The 19816-nt window shown below is 44.4% G+C and overlaps 1 protein-coding gene across 1 annotated transcript in view; it reads right to left on the bottom strand.

The window, feature by feature from the left end:
* Positions 1-19816, bottom strand: part of odad2 (outer dynein arm docking complex subunit 2) — a 247559-nt gene that overhangs the window by 149102 nt on the left and 78641 nt on the right. The window contains exons 11-12 of the mRNA XM_078200227.1: positions 10380-10517; positions 5751-5892 (exon numbers count right to left, since the gene is read on the bottom strand). Coding sequence (XP_078056353.1) covers positions 5751-5892; positions 10380-10517 — 280 coding nt within the window. The remainder of the gene's footprint in view (positions 1-5750; positions 5893-10379; positions 10518-19816) is intronic.

The raw sequence follows: 19816 nt of genomic DNA, 5'->3' as shown, positions 1-19816 counted from the left end.
ATGAGTGTTAGATCAGCCATGACCTTATTAAATGGCAGCGCAGACGTGAAGGACTGAATGGCCTACTCCTGTTCCTATTTCTTATGGTCTTATGGACAGGTTTCCATCTTCTGAGGTAGTCAGAAATCTCTGCTATGGAGAAGTGATGCGAGAGGAAGGAGAAGAATCCTGATTCAAGAAACCCCATTTCCTGTGGCCAATCTTATCCTCTCTGCCCAAAGAACTCCCGGATTGACAAAGAACAAAGAAAATTACAGCACAGGAACAGGCCCTTCGGCCCTCCAAGCCTGCACCGACCATGTTGCCCGATTGAACTAAAACCCCCTACCTTTCCGGGGACCATATCCCTCTATTCCCATCTGTTCATGTATTTGCTGGGGTTTGCTGCTATATTTTAAACACTTTGGTAAATAAATGAAGGGGGAACACCAGCATGTTATTGGGTGACGTTCGGGGCTGTCTTCCAAGCACAACGCAATGCCATCCGTGCTCTCAAGACCAACCGCAACATTGTCATCAAACCAGCAGACAAAGGAGGGGCCACCTGAACAGAACGGATTACTGCAAAGAAGTGTACCAACAACTGAACAACCAGGAACACTACAGACAGTTACCCGCAGATCCGACCAAAGAACTCAACAGACTGATCAAGACCTTTGATCAGGACCTTCAGAGCACCGTCCTTGCTCTCATCCCACGTACTCCCCGTTTTGGAGATCTCTACTGCCTCCCGAAGATACACAAGGCCATCCCATCGTATCGGGCAAGGGGACCCTGTGCAAGAACCTCTCCGGCTACGTCGAGGGCATCCTGAAACCCATTGTACAAAGAACCCCCAGTTTCTGTCGTGACACTAAGGACTTCCTACAGAAACTCGGCATACATGGAGCAGTTGAACCAGGAGCATTCCTCGTCACAATGGATGGCTCGGCACTCTACACCAGCACCCCCCACGACGACGGCAATGCTGCAACTGCCTCAGAACTCAACGCCGACAACTGCCAATCTCCAGATGCAATTCTACAACTCATCCGCTTCATCGTGGACCACAACGTCTTCACCTTCAACAACCAGTTCTTCATCCAGACACACGGAACAACCATGGGGACCAAATTCGCACCTCAATATGCCAACATCTTTATGCACAGGGTCGAACAAGACCTCTTCACCGCACAGGACCTTCAACCGATGCTATACACTAGATACATCGATGACATTTTCTTCTTTTGGACACATGGCGAACAATCATTGAAACAACTATATGATAACATTAACAAGTTAGATTCCACCATCAGACTCACCATGGACTACTCTCCGGAATCGGTTGCATTCTTGGACACACGCATCTCCATCAAGGACGGTCACCTCAGCACTTCACTTTACCGCAAGCCCACGGATAACCTCATGATGCTCCACTTCTCCAGCTTCCACCCTAAACACGTTAAAGAAGCCATTCCCTACAGACAAGCCCTCCGTATACACAGGATCTGCTCAGATGAGGAGGATCAAAACAGACACCTACAGACGCTGAAAAATGCCCTCATAAGAGCAGGATATGGCATTCGACTCATCGATCGGCAGTTCTGATGTGCCACAGTGAAAAACCGCACCGACCTCCTCAGAAGACAAACACGGGACACGGCGGACAGAGTACCCTTCGTCGTCCAGTACTTCCCCGGAGCAGAGAAACTACGACATCTTCTCTGGAGCCTTCAACATGCCATCGATGAAGACGAATGTCTTGCCAAGGCCATCCCCACACCCCCACTTCTTGCCTTCAAACAACCGCACAACCTCAAACAGACCATTGTCTGCAGCAAACTACCCAGCCTTCAGGAGAACAGTGAGCACGACATCACACAACCCTGCCACAGCAACCTCGGCAAGATGTGCCGGATCATCGACATGGATGCCATCATCTCACGTGAGAACACCATCCACCAGGTACACGGTACATACTCTTGCAACTCGGCCAACGTTGTCAACCTGATACGCTGCAGGAAAGGATGTCCCGAGGCATGGTACATTGGTGAGACCATGCAGACGCTACGACAACGAATGAATGAACACCGTTCAACAATCACCAGGCAGGAGTGTTCCCTTCCAACCGGGGAACACTTCAGCAGTCACGGGCATTCAGCCTCTGATCTTCGGGTAAGCGTTCTCCAAGACGGCCTTCACGACACATGACAACGCAGAATCGCTAAGCAGAGACTGATAGCCAAGTTCCACACACATGAGGATGGCCTCAACCGGGATCTTGGGTTCATGTCACACTATCTGTAACCCCCACGACTTGCCTGGGCTTGCAAAATCTCACTAACTGTCCTGGCTGGAGACAATATACATCTCTTTAATCTGTGCTTAACCCTCTCTCCACTCACATTGTCTGTACCTTTAAGACTTGATTACCTGTAAACTCTCGCATTCCACCCATAATCTTGTAAATTGAGTTTGTGTCTTTATATGCCCTGTTTGTGGACACGAGTCCTCACTCACCTGAAGAAGGGGCATGGGGCTCCGAAAGCTAGTGCTGCCAAATAAACCTGTTGGACTTTAACCTGGTGTTGTGAGACTTCTTACTGGGCTTACCCCAGTCCAACGCCGGCATCTCCACTTCTATAACCGAGCCAGTTCTGTATCCATCTTGCCAGTTCACCTTTGATCCCGTGCGACTTCACCTTCTGTACCAATCTGCCATGAGGGACCTTGTCTAAAGCCTTACTGAAGTCCATGTAGACAACATCCACTGCCCTACTCTCATCAATCATCTTTGTCACTTCAACGGAAAACACTATCAAGTTAGCGAGACACGATCTCTCCTTCACAAAACCATGTTGCCTCTCATTAATACATCCAGTTATTTCGAAGTGGGACTAAATCCTGTCTCGAAGGATCCTCTCCAATAATTTCCCTACCACTGACGTTAGGGTCACTGGCCTGTAATTATCCTTGCTACCCCTTCTTAAACAAAGGAACAACATTAGCTATTCTCCTATCCTTTGGGACCTCCCCTGTAGCCAAAGATTTCTCTCAAGGCCCCAACAATTTCCTCCCTTGCCTTTCTCAGTATTCTGGGGTATATCCCATTAGGTCCTGGGACTTCTTTCCCTTCATGTTTTTCAAAATCCCCAATTCCTCCTCCTTATTGATCTCAACATGACCCAAACTATCTGCACATCATTCCCCAGACTCATCATCCACCAAGTCCTTCTCTTTGGTGAATACTGACGCAAAGTACTCATTTAATATCTCGCCCATTTCCTCTGGCTCCATGCATAGATTCCCTCCCTTGTCCTTGAGTGGGCCAACCCTCTCCCTGGCTACCCTCTTTCTCTTTATATATGCATAAAAAGCCTTGGGATTTTCTTTAATCCTGCTGACCAATGACTTTTCAACCTACTGAGTTACCTGATGAGACACAAATCATGAAGCCTGGGAGACATCATCCTCATTTTGAGGGATTGACAACAATGAGTCAAAAAATAATTTTCCAGATATTTTTCTCCTCTACTGGCCCTGGTTTTTGAAAATCCAGAAATGACATGCTGCCAAGGGAATCAAAATTTTTTTTGGGCGGTGGGGTGGGGTTCATGGAATAAAAGAAGAGCTATCTTGTCATGAACCTCAAGGCTGGAATATGGGGCAGGCCTGACAGCCTTTACCTGCTTGGCATTTTTGTATATTCAACTCTTTTCCCTTACATCATCTGCAGAGTCTCTCCAAACCTCTTCATTACTACTTAACCGATGCAGGCAGAAGGTTTACCCAATCTTCACCTACTGGTCGCTGCTCTGCAGCCTCTTTTGCCATTCAGATGTGAAGTAAATTGGTGGCATTTAAATAAAGTCTTGCAATTAAAATAACCCATGGCGGCTGAAACCCAGTAAGAAGTCTAACAACACCAGGTTAAAGTCCAACAGGTATACTTGGTAGCAAAAGCCACTAGCTTTCGGAACAGGCTGTCCCTTCGCCAGGTGGGTGGTAGTTCTGATCACAAACAGGGCACAAAGACACAAACTCAATTTACATGAATAATGATTGGAATGTGAGTCTTTACAGCTAATCAAGTCTTAACGGTACAGACAATGTGAGTGGAGGGAGCACTCCACTCACATTGTCTGTACCTTTAAGACTTGATTAGCTGTAAAGACTCACATTCCAATCATTATTCATGTAAATTGAGTTTGTGTCTTTGTGCCCTGTTTGTGATCAGAACTCCCACCCACCTGACGAAGGGACAGCCTGTTCCGAAAGCTAGTGGCTTTTGCTACCAAGTATACCTGTTGGACTTTAACCTGGTGTTGTTAGACTTCTTACTGTGTTTACCACAGTCCAACGCCGGCATCTCCACATGCTGAAACCCACTCAGGGTTAAAATCAATTCCTCTATCTCAAGTTAAGAAAACTGCATTTTTTAAAACAAAGTCATCGTCATCGCTTTCAATTCGATAAGAATCATAATTATTCCCTACTGAAATCTAAAACTAACTAGAGGCCAAGCCTTGTGATCTTTCCAGAAGGTCTTAAACATCTGTGGACTGCATCAGTGCCGCAAATTCAATGTTTTAAAATATTGCAGATATGGTTTCAGTGACCATTTTTTAGTAAGTACAACATGCTCATTCTTTGATTGCTTCTTCATTAAACAGGTCTAACTGTACAAAGCATATCCATCATCTTTAAACTTATTTGAAAACTATTAATTATGCTGCCAATTACAAGTGTTATTGCCTAATTAAGCAATTGGTATTCTGCTTGTAAAATGAATGCCTTGTGGTTAACCAGATTTTGACCCCATTCAAACACCATGGAATCTCAAACTCCAACCAAATGTTTTATATTAAAATGATTTTTGGTGCAGGTGTTCAGCATATGTATCAGAGCATAGGCAGTTACATAAATATGTTCATATTTCTACAACACAAAGCCATTGTTGAGCTTCTGCTAACCTAATAATGAAACAGATGCCTCATGCTCAAACTCTTAAAAATTACACTTCCTTCCGTTACTAAACCTCTTGTTCAAAACTATTACGAATATATCCTGTAATTCAAATACCAGTAAACAAATACATTTCTTACACTAGTGCATATTTTAATAGTGATGGAAATGGAACTGAAGTTTTATTTTTTTACAAATAATTCCAAATTTGAGTTCAACATAGATAGAATTTCATTTGGCACAGAAGTATTGGGCTTTGTACTTCATGTTGATTTAACATTTTGCAAAACATCATGCTCCAATACTTTTATTAGCAAAATGTAACGATCATAATCCTGGAAGCTGTACTATAAGAAAGGATACAACTTCAGGAGCTACATGATTTACTTTTTAAAAACTTGCATTTTCTCACAAATTTCCACCTACCCCACCACCACAGTGCATATTCAGGGGCATAGTAAAACTATGTAGGTGCCTCACCGGTGGTTGTGGCCTGCATTGGAGTCCTCCCACTCAACAAGAAGCCAAGCATCTTAATCATGCTGACTTCCTGGCGGGGATCCTGTTTTAAAAAAAGAGACACATAGGCATGCAGGGAAAACTGGATTCCCAGGCTTCTGCTCAGAAACTCCAATTGCCCCGATATCCAACATTCGCCCATCCCTAAACAAACCTGTTCTTGTCAAAACTATGGTTTACATCACTGGAAAAAGGCTAGCTCAGTTCTGAGGGGGAGTGCTTATCTTTTTCTAACATTATATACAAGCAAATACTCCCATCTGATAAAGCTATTTTTATATCCTTACCTTCAGGTACTTTACCACCTTCTGAATCTGCCAGTACTCAGAAGGTAAATCAGTGTTGGATTCCTGCTGCCTGCTCATATCTTGGGGTTCTTCCTCACTCTCTGTAGAACTCTCGCTTAACTCTTCTGATCCGTCTGAAACTCTGCAAAATATAAGCAACTAACCAGCTAAAAAAGGATAAGTTAACTTATACACTGTTAGGATTTCATTTTATGCCACAACAAACTGTTCAGATAAGTATTTAGATAAATTAAATGGAATATTTATGCAAATATGTATGAAATCATAGCTGTATACAGGATATACTTTAACAATGATGCTAATTAAACAAAAATGTTATTAATCTATGGTATATATCTTATTAAAATCTTACATTTGTATGCACTTTTGTATATACAACTTAATTTCCTGTAATCGCATTTTTATCATACTTCTGTCAATTTTTCCTGTTATAAATTCCTATGCCCACATTTATAGTAGACTTTGGAACATAAGAAATAGAAGTAGCCGTAGGCCATACAGACTTTCAAGCCTGCTCTGCCTTTCAATAAGATCATGGCTGATCTTCTATCTCAACTTTACTCTTCTGCACTATCCCCAGATCCCTAAAATCCATTTGGGCCAGGTTTTTACCATCGATCCGGGTAGTTCAAGCCAGGAAATGTCTGTGCTCGGTCCACCTTCCTCAGGAAAACGTGCCCGAGTGCCCCAATTTTCACTCTAATGCCTTCACATCTTTCCTGAAGTGTGACACTCAGACCTGGACACAATATTCCAACTAAGGCTGAACTAGTGGCTTAAGCAAATTCAGCATAACCTCATTGTTCTTGTATTCAATGGTCCTATTAATAAAATTTAGGATACTCTATGCTTTATTAACTGCTCTCTAAACATGTCCTGCCACTTTCAATTGCTTATGCACAGATACGGCCAGGTCCCTTTGCTCTTGCATCCCATTTAGTTCGTATTGTCTCTTCAGATTCTTCCTACCCAAATGAATTACTTCACATTTCTTCACAATGAACTTCATCTGCCACCTTTCTGCCCAGTCCACCAACTTGTCCATGCCCTTTTGAAGTTCTCACTATCCTCCTCACAGTTCACAATGATTCCAAGTTTCATATCATCTGCAAATTTTGAAATTGTGCATGTAAACTAAGATCTAGGTCATTAATATTTATAAGAAAAGCAAGAGTCCCAACATTGATCCCTGGGGAACTCCACTACTAACATTCCTCCAGACCAGAAAACATCCATTAACTACTGCTCTCTGTTTTCTGTCAGGCAGTCAATTTTATATCCCTATAATGACTTCGCAGCCACAACAGCTGAGTATTTCAACCACCCTTCTTGGGACACTGCCCAAGGTGACACCAGCCAAATCTCCTCAGCAAGCTCTCCGAGATTTTGGCACCTTTTCTAAAGTGTGGTGCTAAGAATTTGACACAATGTTCCATCTGAGACCTAACCTATGACTTAGGGCCCGATTTTACCATCAAGTTGCGTCCGCTTTGGGGCGCAAAAACTTGGTAAGGTCGAATGCGAGGCGAGTAGGATGATCCACGACCGTCTCTGCACCCGTTCCGCCTTTACCAAGCACCTAAAATGGCCCCGACTGGGACCACGCTTCAGATCGCTCTCTGGTTGGGGGGGGGAGGAGGGAGGTGGGTCAGATGGCTCTCTGGTGGGGGGGCAGGGGGGGTCCGCTGCCACTCTGCATGCGATCGATCGGGGGGGAAGGGGTGCAGGGGGCCGCGATCGGTCTGGGTAGCGGGGGGGTGGGGGGATAAGGAGGATAATTATGTTGTGGGGGTGGGGCAATGTCTGTGGGGGCCAGAGGGCGGCATTATCAGGCCTGGGAGCGATGTGGCAGGAGAGAGTTTTTCTCTTTTGTTTACTGCGCATGCGCAGTTGGAGGCGCTGATCAGAGCAGCAGTGTTTCGGGTGCGATAAGCCCCACCCACAGGCTTCTGCAGTACAATTCAGAATCGCTGCTTTTTTTTCAGACAAAGTGCATATCGGGGCGCCTGAGAATGGGACTAATAGTCGGATTGGAAACACTCCCAGATTCATCTTTTGGAATCAAAATGGTAAAATCGGGCCCTTAGAATAAAATAGTATTATTTCCTTGCATTTGTACTTATTTCATTGTACTCTTTCATAAATTCAAGCATTTTAATAGCTATATCAAATTGTCCTCTCACCTTCAAAGATTTGTGTACCTGAACCCACAGGGCTCCCTGTTTCTGTATCCCACAATGATTTAAATTTAGGTGTGTGAAAGAGTTCAAAGACCTTTGGCGTTCTCCAAGGATCATCCCTTGACACACTCCTATTTCTCATTTACATGCTGCTCCTCACAGACATCTGATAACATCGCTCCAGATTTGCACCATGACGGAGAACCACTCTGTCATAGCGAAATAGCAGAATTGGCAAAAATCCTAAGTCCTGCCCCCGACCACAGCACTTCCAATTTTCACAGGTGATGGGGGCAAGGTACGTTTCATGCATGCACATCTTATGGAGCCAGCTGGCTAGTTATTTCATCAGCTGCCTCCACTCTCGTCAAATTTTAGTAGCCTAGGAGTGTGGAACCTGAATTTTGCAAAGTAGATCTGGCAAAAGCAAATCTGAACTTGGTGTATTTCTTTGGATAGCCAAGGAACCACTTTGGAGAGGTAGGGTGTGGAACTTCACAGCCCAGAAGTGGTACAAACTTAATTCCAACTATCTTCTCTTAACCAAGGCAGTAGAAGGGTGGAGTTCCTGGTTTTGTAGGTCAATTCATTTTTCCCCTACTGACTCATGTACACAAGTACCAGGAAGAACTTTGTGCTGGAGAAGGGCATATAGCACTTTGTGTCAAGGTACATAGAAGATGGGCATACACCCTCACATGTAAAGAACATAGAAGCCAGTCACCATGAGCAGCCAGAGACCAGAGGGAGGGCTGAAGGTTAGGAGGAAGAGGCAGCTGCATACACCAGGAAGGAGGAAGTGGGGGACAGGCAGCAGGACAACTAATATGACACAGCAGGAAGGGTGTACATACCTATGACATCCAACCTCAAAATGACGGAGAACGAGTGCTGAAGGCGACTGAAGCTAAGCCATAAGGTACTGACAGACTTAGGTCGCATGCTTCATTAGCAACCCAAGCCATAAACCATCGACCCCAAGCCCTGCTAGTAGTTGTGAAGGTAACCATTGCTCTCAAATTGTATACTTCAGGTCCTTTCCAGGGCTCAACCGGAGTCATGTCTAGTATATCTGGGTCAGCTGCATACAGCTACTTGAAGGCTGTGACCAATGCCCTGTTTGCTTGTGTAGCGGGTATTAATTTTCCTATAGATTTGGTGTCACTTTTTTTCTAATTGGCAGACATCATTCAGATGCAGGGTTATTGATTACACCCATGCTGCCATAAATGCCCCAACCTAACATGCGGACATTTTTGTCAACCAGAAATCCTTCCACTCAATCAATGTGACCACACTTTCACACTTGCAGCTGCCAGGACTTCTTCCTATTAAGGAGTTCACAACTCCCTCATTTATTTCAGCCACTAATGCAGGTCTGTGGTTGGCTTCTAGGGGTCAAGGGCTATCCCTTAAGAATGATAATGATCCCCTTTAGGAGCCCGCAAACAGCAACTACAACAGCAGCCATGTCAGCATCAGGTGTGCCACTGAGCAGGCAATTGCCATTTTAAGAACAAAGAACAAAGAACAGTACAGCATAGGAAACAGGCCCTTTGGCCCTCCAAGCCTGTGCCGCTCATTGCCGCTCATTAAAGATGTACTTCAGGTGCCTAGGTGAAGCTCTGCAATATATTCCAGCAAGGGTACCAAGAATAGTAGTGGTGTGCTGCATGCTGCACAACATTGTACAATGGAGGGGCATACAAATCAATGACAATGAGGCCATGGGCAGAACTCCAACCTTTTGGAGAGGAGGAAGATAAGGAGGAATATGCCCATGGCCATTTGGAAGATTCTGAAATAGATGAGGATGATGAAGCTGTTGATGACACAGCAGCTGGGAGACATGACCATGTAGCCAGGGCTGACTCTGTGCAGGAAGGGATCATCACTAGACAGACCCTTGTGCCAAATAAATTCTCGACATCACAGTTGCCATCAACCAGTCCTTGGTGATCTGCTTTCACTTATAAAACCTTGTACACTGTTTTCATAATTACTTATGGGACTGCCGATTCCTCACAAGGGAGAGAATAAACATCAATCAGTTGGGCTCAGTCACATTCATCTGGTTGAAACTCTCACCAGCACAACCATGGGCCTCATCAGATTGCAAATACATGTGGTATAAGTCACTCACAACCTGGTTCCCTCACAGTGACTGTAAACGAGGGTCGCATGCTGGCAACTTGTCCATAATCAAACCATGCCCACAATGCTGAGTGTGACAGGGCGTAAGACTTGGAAGTGTGAGTGTATGTGTGTCTATATCACATGGACTGCAGCAGTTCGAGAAGGCAGTTCATCACCACCTTCTCAAGGGCAATTAGGGATGGGCATTGAATGCTGGCTGGGTGAGTGACAGCCAGACCCTATGAACAAATAAAAAAATAAGAGACAGTTAGAAAAGAATGTTCATACTCACATTCTCTGCAGAATATGTTTTTTTTCTTGAGCTGCTTTGCACTTGTATTTCTTGGTTTTAACATTCTCAACATTTTCTTTATCTTGTTTAGTCTTCTTGGGATCCTGTTCTTTCATTTGAGTTTTTTCCTCCTTTGAGCTTTAAAATAAAACAGAAAATAATTACTTTTGAATGCACTACAGACATCATACTTTGAGTCTGCTCTGCCATTCAATGAGATCATCACTGATCTGATATAATCCAGAACTCCACTTTCCCACCTTATCTTCATAACCATTGATTCCCTTTCTGATTAAAAATCTGTCTATCTCAGCCTTGAATGCATTTAACAACCCCGCCCCTACAGATCGATGCAGTAAAGAATTCCACAGGTTCACTACCATCTGAGAGAAGAAATTCCTCTTCATCTCTGTCTTAAAAGGAAAAAGATGGCCTACAAAAAATGGTTTTGGATTGGGGGAAGGCAGATTTTATTAGAATAAGGCAGGATCTAGCTAAAGTATGCTGGGAACAGCTTCTGTTTGGAAAATCTACAGCAAAGCAGTGGGAGAACTTAAGAAAGCAATTAGGAGTGCAAAGAAGGGGTATGAGAAAGCACTGATGGGCAGGATTAAGGAGAATACTGAGATATTCTATAAGCATATTAAGCGTAAGAGGATAACCAGGGAAAGATCAGGGCCCATTAGTAACCAGGTGAACAATCTCTGCGTGGAGCTGGAGGATATTGGTAGCTTCACACCTGTCTTCACTCAGGAGAATGAGGATGTGGGTACAGAACTTGGGGAGATGGTTTGTGAGTTTCTTGAACAGTTTGACGTAGAGAGTGAGGAGGTATTGGAGGTTTTGGCAGGCTTAAAAGTGGACAAATCCCCAGGATTGGATGAGTTGTAACCCAGGCTGCTATGGGAAGCAAGAGAAGAAATTATAGGGCCTCTGGCCAAAATTTCTAATTTCTCTCTGGCCACAGAGGATTGGAGGACAGCTAATGTGGTTCCACTTTTCAAGAATTGTGGTAGAGATAAACCAAGGAATTACAGACCAGTGAGTCTCACATCAGTGGTAGGAATCTATTGGAGAATAGGATTCTGAAAGAGAAAATTAATGTTCACTTGGAGAGGCAATACAAGTAAGCAGGTGAGCAGAACTAGAATATAAGGAGGTAGAAGTCATTCAGCTGACAATGACCTGGTTATACCACACCTTAGGAAAAACGTATTGGCCTTCGAGGGAGGGGGACAGAATGCTAGTTTGACTGCAAGGGTTAAGCTGTGAGGAACAATGAAACAAACTGGTGTTGTACTTTCTGGAATTTAGAAAATTAGTGGGTGATTTGATCAATGTGTTCATAATGTTAAGAGGAACAGATCAGGTAGATTGGAAAAACTGGCGGAATTTTGCCATTTTTTGCCATAGTGATAACTTGGGCGGGAGAGGAAGATTGTAGTCTGACTGCTGCACTGTCGGCATTTCCGTCATACTTAGTGAAACTTTATGAAAAAAAATATAAGCAGCAGTCCCATAACACCATGCTGGCAACTTAAGCTCTTGAAAAATTGGGGCACACATTTTAATGGGTGCCCTGAAGTAAAAAAAATATAGAAAAAAGGAACAACCCACAAACATGTAACCCCTGCCCCACGGGCACGGAACCCCACCCCTCCCCACCCAAACCAGACCCCTGCTTCCCATAGAACTCCCTCTGACACCCCATAGGGGACAGTGCCTAGGAGCTTCACTCACCTGTGCACCTCCGGTTGGTTCTGCTCACCACGTGCACATCATGGGGGACCTGTTGTGATTTATGTTGGTGTGCCCTGACACTCCACCCTGCAGCCATAAAGTGCTGAAGAGTGGATTAACAAGGGCCGAGTGGGAGCTCCGTCCCTCACTGTGGAGGAAGTCTTGTCCTCTGGAGCTACTGGGCAATTGTGGCTAGCAACTCTATCAGCACAAAAGAAAGGATCAGTGGCTGTTGCCAGGAGGGCAGAAGAAGAAGACCAGGGCCGATGGATCCCTGGAGTGGGTAAGCCTGGGGTCTTGTGCCAGGAAGTTTTGGGTAGGTTGGAGAGAGAGGCAGTGGGGAAGGGAGTGGGTTTAAAGGAGGGAGTAGGTAGGAAGGAAGTGGCATTCTATCTAAGTGGGGGATCACTGCACGATTAGCAAAGGGCAGCCCCCAAAGTGTGACCCCACTTTCCTCCCTGTCCTTTAAGTATTTCAATGAAAGAAATTAGGCTTCCCACTCCTTCCCAGCTGCCCACACCAAACATTTCATGGTGTGGGAAACATACCATCAGAGTCAATTGGTTTAATAACGAGCATTTCTGACCCTTGATTATTCATTTAAATATGGTGTGTGTCAGTATCACAAGGGTGAGCTCAGGGATGGGTGGGAAGTTAAGCACCCGCCCTATTTTACATGCGCCCTGTGAGAAATACGCCAACCAAGGGCATGTAAAATTCACCCTCCATCATTACTGATTGAAAATCTAGCACAGAGGTAGTTCATTTTCATTGAAAGGAACTTTAAGTGCAAAAATCATCAACTTGTGGAAAAAAACAATTAATTTTTGAAAATAAATTGTCTCTCACAATTGCAATTTAACTTCTGGAATTTCAAGAGCACCGTGGGGAAAGAATTGGTTTTCATATGGATATCAGCAAAGGCCTCATAACAGTGAACCCCTTTTTTTTACCATTGAACTTTAAATTGGCTAGGCAATCAATGTCTGACTGTATATCTTGTAATTCTGCACGCTTGAGTGTATATGTACATATGCTGCAAAGGTCAAATGCGGGTTTACCTTTTTAAATATTTTAAAAATATCTTTACCTGGGTGGATTTGTCACTCAATAAGAAATAACTCCTTTTTGTTTTAAACTCAAGAAAGCCGACCAGACTATTTACTTTGCAATCATCACATGAATAGTTAAGCACAGGCATTGAGTAAATACCTTCCTCCTTACAAATTCCTTACAGTCAGATCTGGAGTGGCCGTAACAACTCCCAAATGCCCAGAAATAGACTCCGTGGGCAAGTTATGAACTTAATTGTTTACAGCTCCAAGTACTGCTCTGGTGTACTACCCTCTGACAGGGTAGATTCAGGGAGGATATTCCCGATGATGGAGAAGTCCAGAACCAGGGGTCACAGTCTGAGGATTCAGGGTAGACCATTTAGGACGGAGGTGAGGAGACATTTCTTCACCCAAAGAGTGGTGAGCCTGTGGAATTCATTACCACAGGAAGTAGTTGATACCAAAACATTGAATGTATTCAGGAGGAGGCTGGATATAGCACTTGGGCCGAATGGGATTAAAGGTTATAGGGAAAAATTAGGATTAGGCTATTGAGTTGGATGATCAGCCATGATGGTAATGAATGACGGAACAGGCTTGAAGGACAAAATGGCCTCCTCCTGCTCCTATCTTCTATGTTTCTATGTATCAAGAGGCAGCCTAACTAGAAAGAAGGAGGAAATTGGAAAATTGCAATTCAGGTGAAACTTAAAGGTATGCAAATAAACAGATTTGAACAGGATAGCAGCCAAAAAGGGATGTATTTCTGAGGCTGTATAAGGCTTTGGTCAGACCCTATTTGGAATATTGTGAGCAGTTTTGGGTCCCATATCTAAGGAAGGCTGTGCTGGCCTTGGAAAGGATCCGGAGGAGGTTCACAAGAATGATCCCTGGAATGAAGAACTTGTCGTAAGAGGAACGGTTGAGGATTCTGGGTCTGTACTCGTTAGAGTTGGAGTTTAGAAGGATTAGGGGGGATCTTATTGAACTGAAGGCACTGTTGCTAAGTTTGCAGATGATACAAAGATATGTAGAGGGACAGGTAGTATTGAGGAAGCAGGGGGGCTGCAGAAGGACTTGGACAGGTGAGATGAGTGGGCAAAGAAGTGGCAGATGGAATACAATGTGGAAAAATGTGAGGCTATGCACTTTGGAAGGAGGAATGGAGACATAGACTATTTTCTAAATGGGAAAATGCTTAGGAAATCAGAAACACAAAAGGACTTGGGAGTCCTTGTTCAAGATTCTCTTAAGGTTAACGTGCAGGTTCAGTCGGCAATTAGGAAGCAAATGCAATGTTAGCACTCATGTTGAGAGGGCTAGAATACAAGGGCAGGGAAGTACTTCTGAGGCTGGATAAGGCTCTGGTCAGACCCCATTTGGAGTATTGTGAGCAGTTTTGGGCCCCGTAGCTAAGGAAGGACATGCTGACCTTGGAAAGGGTCCAGAGGAGGTTCACAAGAATGATCCCTGGAATGAAGAGTTTGTCGTATGAGGAACGATTGAGGACTCTGGGTCTGTACTCGTTGGAGTTTAGAAGGATGAGGGGGGATCTTATTGAAACTTACAGGATACTGCGAGGCCTGGATAGAGTGGACATGGAGAAGATGTTAAGCTCGTAGGAAAAACTAGAACCAGAGGGCACAACCTCAGGCTAAAGGGGTGATCCTTTAAAACAGAGATGAGGAGGAATTTCTTCAGCCAGAGAGTGGTGGATCTGTGGAACTCTTTGCCGCAAAAGGCTGTGGAGGCCAGGTCATTGAGTGTCTTTAAGACAGAGATAGATAGGTTCTTGATTAATAAGGGGATTAGGGGTTATGGGGAAAAGGCAGGAGAATGGGGATGAAAAAAATATCCTCCATGATTGAATGGCGGAGCAGACCCGATGGGCCAAGTGACCTAATTCTGCTCCTATGTCTTATTGTCTTAAAACTGTTGAGCATCTTTGAAATGGCTAAAACAAAGTATTAACTAATGGATAATCTTATCAAGACTGAAGTGGAGAAGAGAAAAAACTGATAGCAAAAACATAAATGAGGGAATTCCATTAGGAAATCGCTGGAGTTATGAAGAAAACAGTTGCAGCAGCAGAATTTTTAAAATTCTTTTGCAGGATATGAACTTCACTGGCAAAGCCGGCATATGTTGATCATCCCTACCCACCCTTCAGAAGGTGGGAATGAGATACCTTCTTGAACCGCTACATCCATGTGATGTAGGTACAGCTAAAGGGCTGTTAAGGAAAGGAGTTCCTGGTTCTTGACCCAGGGATAGCGAAGGGATGGCGGCGATATGGTTCCTTGTCAGGATGCTATGTGGCTTGTAAGGAACCTTCCATGTGGTGGTGTTCCCAAATGCAACTGCTGTCCTCCTGACTTGTGCCTTGAAGATGGTGGACAGGCTTTGAGGAGTCAGGTGGTGAGTTACTTGCCACAGGATTCCAAATCTGTCACCTGATCCTGTAGTCACAGAATGATCCTCAGCACAATGCTGTGCTTATTGGGGGTGGGAGGATGGGGTTTGCAGGTGCGTTAGCAGATTGGCAAGTTAGATAATGACTAAGTGAATGGTGGAAGGGTTGACATTGGGACATGTTGGTCCAAAGATTTCATGTCAAGCACGGTCAACTTTTAAGTGGAGGTAAATGATTGCATGGAAGGGCTGGTAATAGGGTCAAGCTCACATGTAGGCGGAATCTTCCTATAATTTGTCAGAGTGTTGGTTTCTGTGAGAAAACTGGTCTGTAGTTCTTCAGCTGCACAGCTGAGTTTTCTCTCCAGATTCTCTGTGCATGGAGTGCCTGGCACTCTCTACACAGAGAATCTGGAGGCATGGTTTCTGCCATCACTCTAGTGATGGCAGAAACCATAATAGAACTGGCAACACCGGTTCCACAGAGATGGAGGCACCATCTTTAAAGGGGGCCCCAATCTATGTTTGAAATAAACTCCCCCCCACCTCCCCATGGACACAGGGAACCCTCCAGAAGCATCGGGGAAAACACCACCCCCCCTTTACAAGCATCGTATGGGGAAGCCCCCAATGGGCCTTCCCTGAGGGCCTGTCCCTGTCACATGTCCCTCTCTCCCTTGGGCAATACACTTATCTTTGCGCTCCCTGTAGGTTCCCCTTGATGCTTTCCATTTTGCTAAACCTAGCGAGGGGGAGTTCCCTACTTCCTGGGGAGGTGGGGGGAGTGGAGGAGGTGGAGGGGGAACATGTGGCAGCGAAGCCCTTAAAATATATTTAAATTTATTTAAAATTTATTTAAATGAGGTTCCTGGCATTGTATCACCGTTGAGGGGCAGGGAAAATCTCAGTATGAGATCTTGCTGTCGAAATTCTCATTCCCACAGTCTCATAGGACTTTCCACTGGCATCGCCATTTTCACCCGCATCAAAAGTTGGCTGAAGATTCCTGCACCATTGCGGAGAGGACTGGAAAGATTATAGTTCATGGGCCTCAATATACACTCCAGGTCCTCCTGGTCAATATGGAAGCCTTTCAAAAAAATATTAAGCTAGCTGCGCTTCTTCTGGCTCTGAGTCCAGATCCTAGTAGATTTTGCCTGGCAGTGAAGCCACTTCTGCTCCTCTGGCCAGCCCCTGGTGTGCTCATGGAAAAGCAAGGATGCTGATACCCGCTTAAGGCATGGGCAAAGTATATGCCCTTCATTTATCTTCAGCAATATTTCAGTCTGTGCACTCCCAATTGAAAGTGTGCTCACATCATCTACCAGCTACTTTTACACCTTCATGTTTTATGTACCCGCCTAACCAAGACAAATTTTGTTGGGTTTTCAACAAAGTTCATAAATTTGGAAAACTTTGTGCTTTATTTTTGGTGGTCTTTGACTCAGACACAATAACAGTGGGGAGAATTTGAATTACTTTAAAGTGTTTGGGGAATCTGTAATTGTTATAAAAATGTTTGAAAGGGATTTTTAACAGATTGTTAAGGAATCAATTGTAATTTATGGATCATATGAAATATTGGTCCATGTGATCTGGCAATCTTGGACCTTGAAGCAGTACCAAAAAGAAAAAAAGTTAAAATAAGGAAGCCGTGTGGCAGCCAGATGTGAAGAGAAAACAGAAGAACTGGAGAGGAGAGATGGTCAGCAAGCCAAGTCGGAGGGCTGGAATCTTGAGCAGTCGGAAAGCACGTTTAGAACTGTTGCCGCTATTTCTTTCCGGAAAGACGTGCGTCATCAAGTAGAAGATTGCACAGGTTGAACCTGGTTTCCGCAGAAGCTGCTGTCTATGGAGATTCAGCAAGGAAAGGCACTGGGATTCAGCCTGGAAGAACCAGTGTGGCTGAAACTGGAACCATACAGGCAGAGCGGACTGCCTACTAATTCAGTGAAATAGCCTCTTCTTCATCTACTATTTCACGCGTAGTTTATAGTTCACATGAACCGTGATTTGCCTGTTAATTTCTGTCTAATTTCTCAAAGACATGAGGATCTATTGGCAGCAAGGGTTAGAACCTGCAGCTAAAGCAAACAATCGGGTTTTCTCTTCATTACCCTGGGCATAAATAGCAAACATACGTAGATATCAAGGCAAGAGTCAAGACTCTCAAGAACATAAAACAAACAAGAGAGATGTTAAAAATGTCTCAAATAAATATCAACAAAATTCAATTCATTGTTGAGGAGTTATTAAGCCATATGTTCTCTAGAGCACTCAAGCAAATTTGCCAAGCCTCAAGTATAACTGGTTATACATATTTGGGAACACATTTGAAAATCTTATTGTGTCTCCTTGTAAACTAAAAACAATGACATTTAATATTTGTGAAACATTGCCTTAAAGTTGTCTCCTCGATTTATAATTGGAATTTGCCTCCTGCCCCATGCATCCCCCCCTCGATTGCCACACCATTCTCTCCGCCAACACCCCTGCCACCACAATTCCCCACCCTTGGCTTCAACTGTGAAACCGGGCAACAAGAACTTGATTTCTACATTATTATAATCTGGCCAGTCCCAAGGCAGGAAGTAACACTTAAACCAGCTTCCACGTTTCAATGATTTGGCGGATAGGGTTAAAGAGAATCCTAAGGCGTTCTATAGGTATGTCAAGAACAGAAGGTTGGTTAGGGCAAGTTTAGGGCCAGTTATAGATGGCAGAGGGAAGTTATGTGTGGAACCGGAGGAGATTGGTGAAGCATTGAACCAATATTTCTCTTCGGTGTTCACGCAAGGGGACATGAATATAGCTGAGGAGGACACTGGGTTGCAAGGGAGTAGAATAGACAGTATTACAGTTGATAAGGAGGATGTGCAGGATATTCTGGAGGGTCTGAAAATAGATAAATCCCCTGGTCCGGATGGGATTTATCCAAGGATTCTCTGGGAGGCAAGAGAAGTGATTGCAGAGCCTCTGGCTCTGATCTTCAGGTCGTCGTTGGCCTCTGGTATAGTACCAGAAGATTGGAGGTTAGCGAATGTTGTCCCATTGTTTAAGAAGGGGAACAGAGACTTCCCCGGGAATTATAGACCGGTGAGTCTCACTTCTGTTGTCGGCAAGATGTTGGAAAAAATTATAAGGGATAGGATTTATAGTTATTTGGAGAGTAATGAATTGATAAGTGATAGTCAGCATGGTTTTGTGGCAGGTAGGTCGTGCCTTACTAACCTTATTGAGTTTTTTGAGAAAGTGACCAAGGAGGTGGATGGGGGCAAGGCAGTGGACGTGGTATATATGGATTTTAGTAAGGCGTTTGATAAGGTTCACCATGGTAGGCTTCTGCAGAAAATGCAGATGTATGGGATTGGGGGTGATCTAGGAAATTGGATCAGGAATTGGCTAGCGGATAGGAAACAGAGGGTGGTGGTTGATAGTAAATATTCATCATGGAGTGCGGTTACAAGTGGTGTACCTCAGGGATCTGTTTTGGGGCCACTGCTGTTTGTAATATTTATTAATGATCTGGATGAGGGTATAGTTGGGTGGATTAGCAAATTTGCTGATGACACCAAAGTCGGTGGTGTGGTAGACAGTGAGGAAGGGTGTCGTAGTTTGCAGGAAGACTTAGACAGGTTGCAAAGTTGGGCCGAGAGGTGGCGGATGGAGTTTAATGCGGAGAAGTGTGAGGTAATTCACTTTGGTAGGAATAACAGATGTGTTGAGTATAGGGCTAACGGGAGGACTTTGAATAGTGTGGAGGAGCAGAGGGATCTAGGTGTATGTGTGCATAGATCCCTGAAAGTTGGGAATCAAGTAGATAAGGTTGTTAAGAAGGCATATGGTGTCTTGGCGTTTATTGGTAGGGGGATTGAATTTAGGAGTCGTAGCGTTATGTTGCAACTGTACACAACTCTGGTGCGGCCGCACTTGGAGTACTGTGTGCAGTTCTGGTCCCCACATTACAGGAAGGATGTGGAGGCTTTGGAGAGGGTGCAGAGGAGGTTTACCAGGATGTTGCCTGGTATGGAGGGGAGATCCTATGAGGAGAGGCTGAGGGATTTGGGATTGTTTTCGCTGGAAAGGCGGCGGCTAAGAGGGGATCTTATTGAAACATATAAGATGATTAGAGGTTTAGATAGGGTGGATAGTGATAGCCTTTTTCCTCTGATGGAGAAATCCAGCACGAGGGGGCATGGCTTTAAATTGAGGGGGGGTAGTTATAGAACC

The sequence above is a fragment of the Mustelus asterias genome, chromosome 2 (genome assembly GCF_964213995.1).
Source record: "Mustelus asterias chromosome 2, sMusAst1.hap1.1, whole genome shotgun sequence".
In the NCBI taxonomy this organism is placed as follows: domain Eukaryota; kingdom Metazoa; phylum Chordata; class Chondrichthyes; order Carcharhiniformes; family Triakidae; genus Mustelus; species Mustelus asterias.
This window is presented reverse-complemented; position numbering and strand designations above follow the sequence as displayed.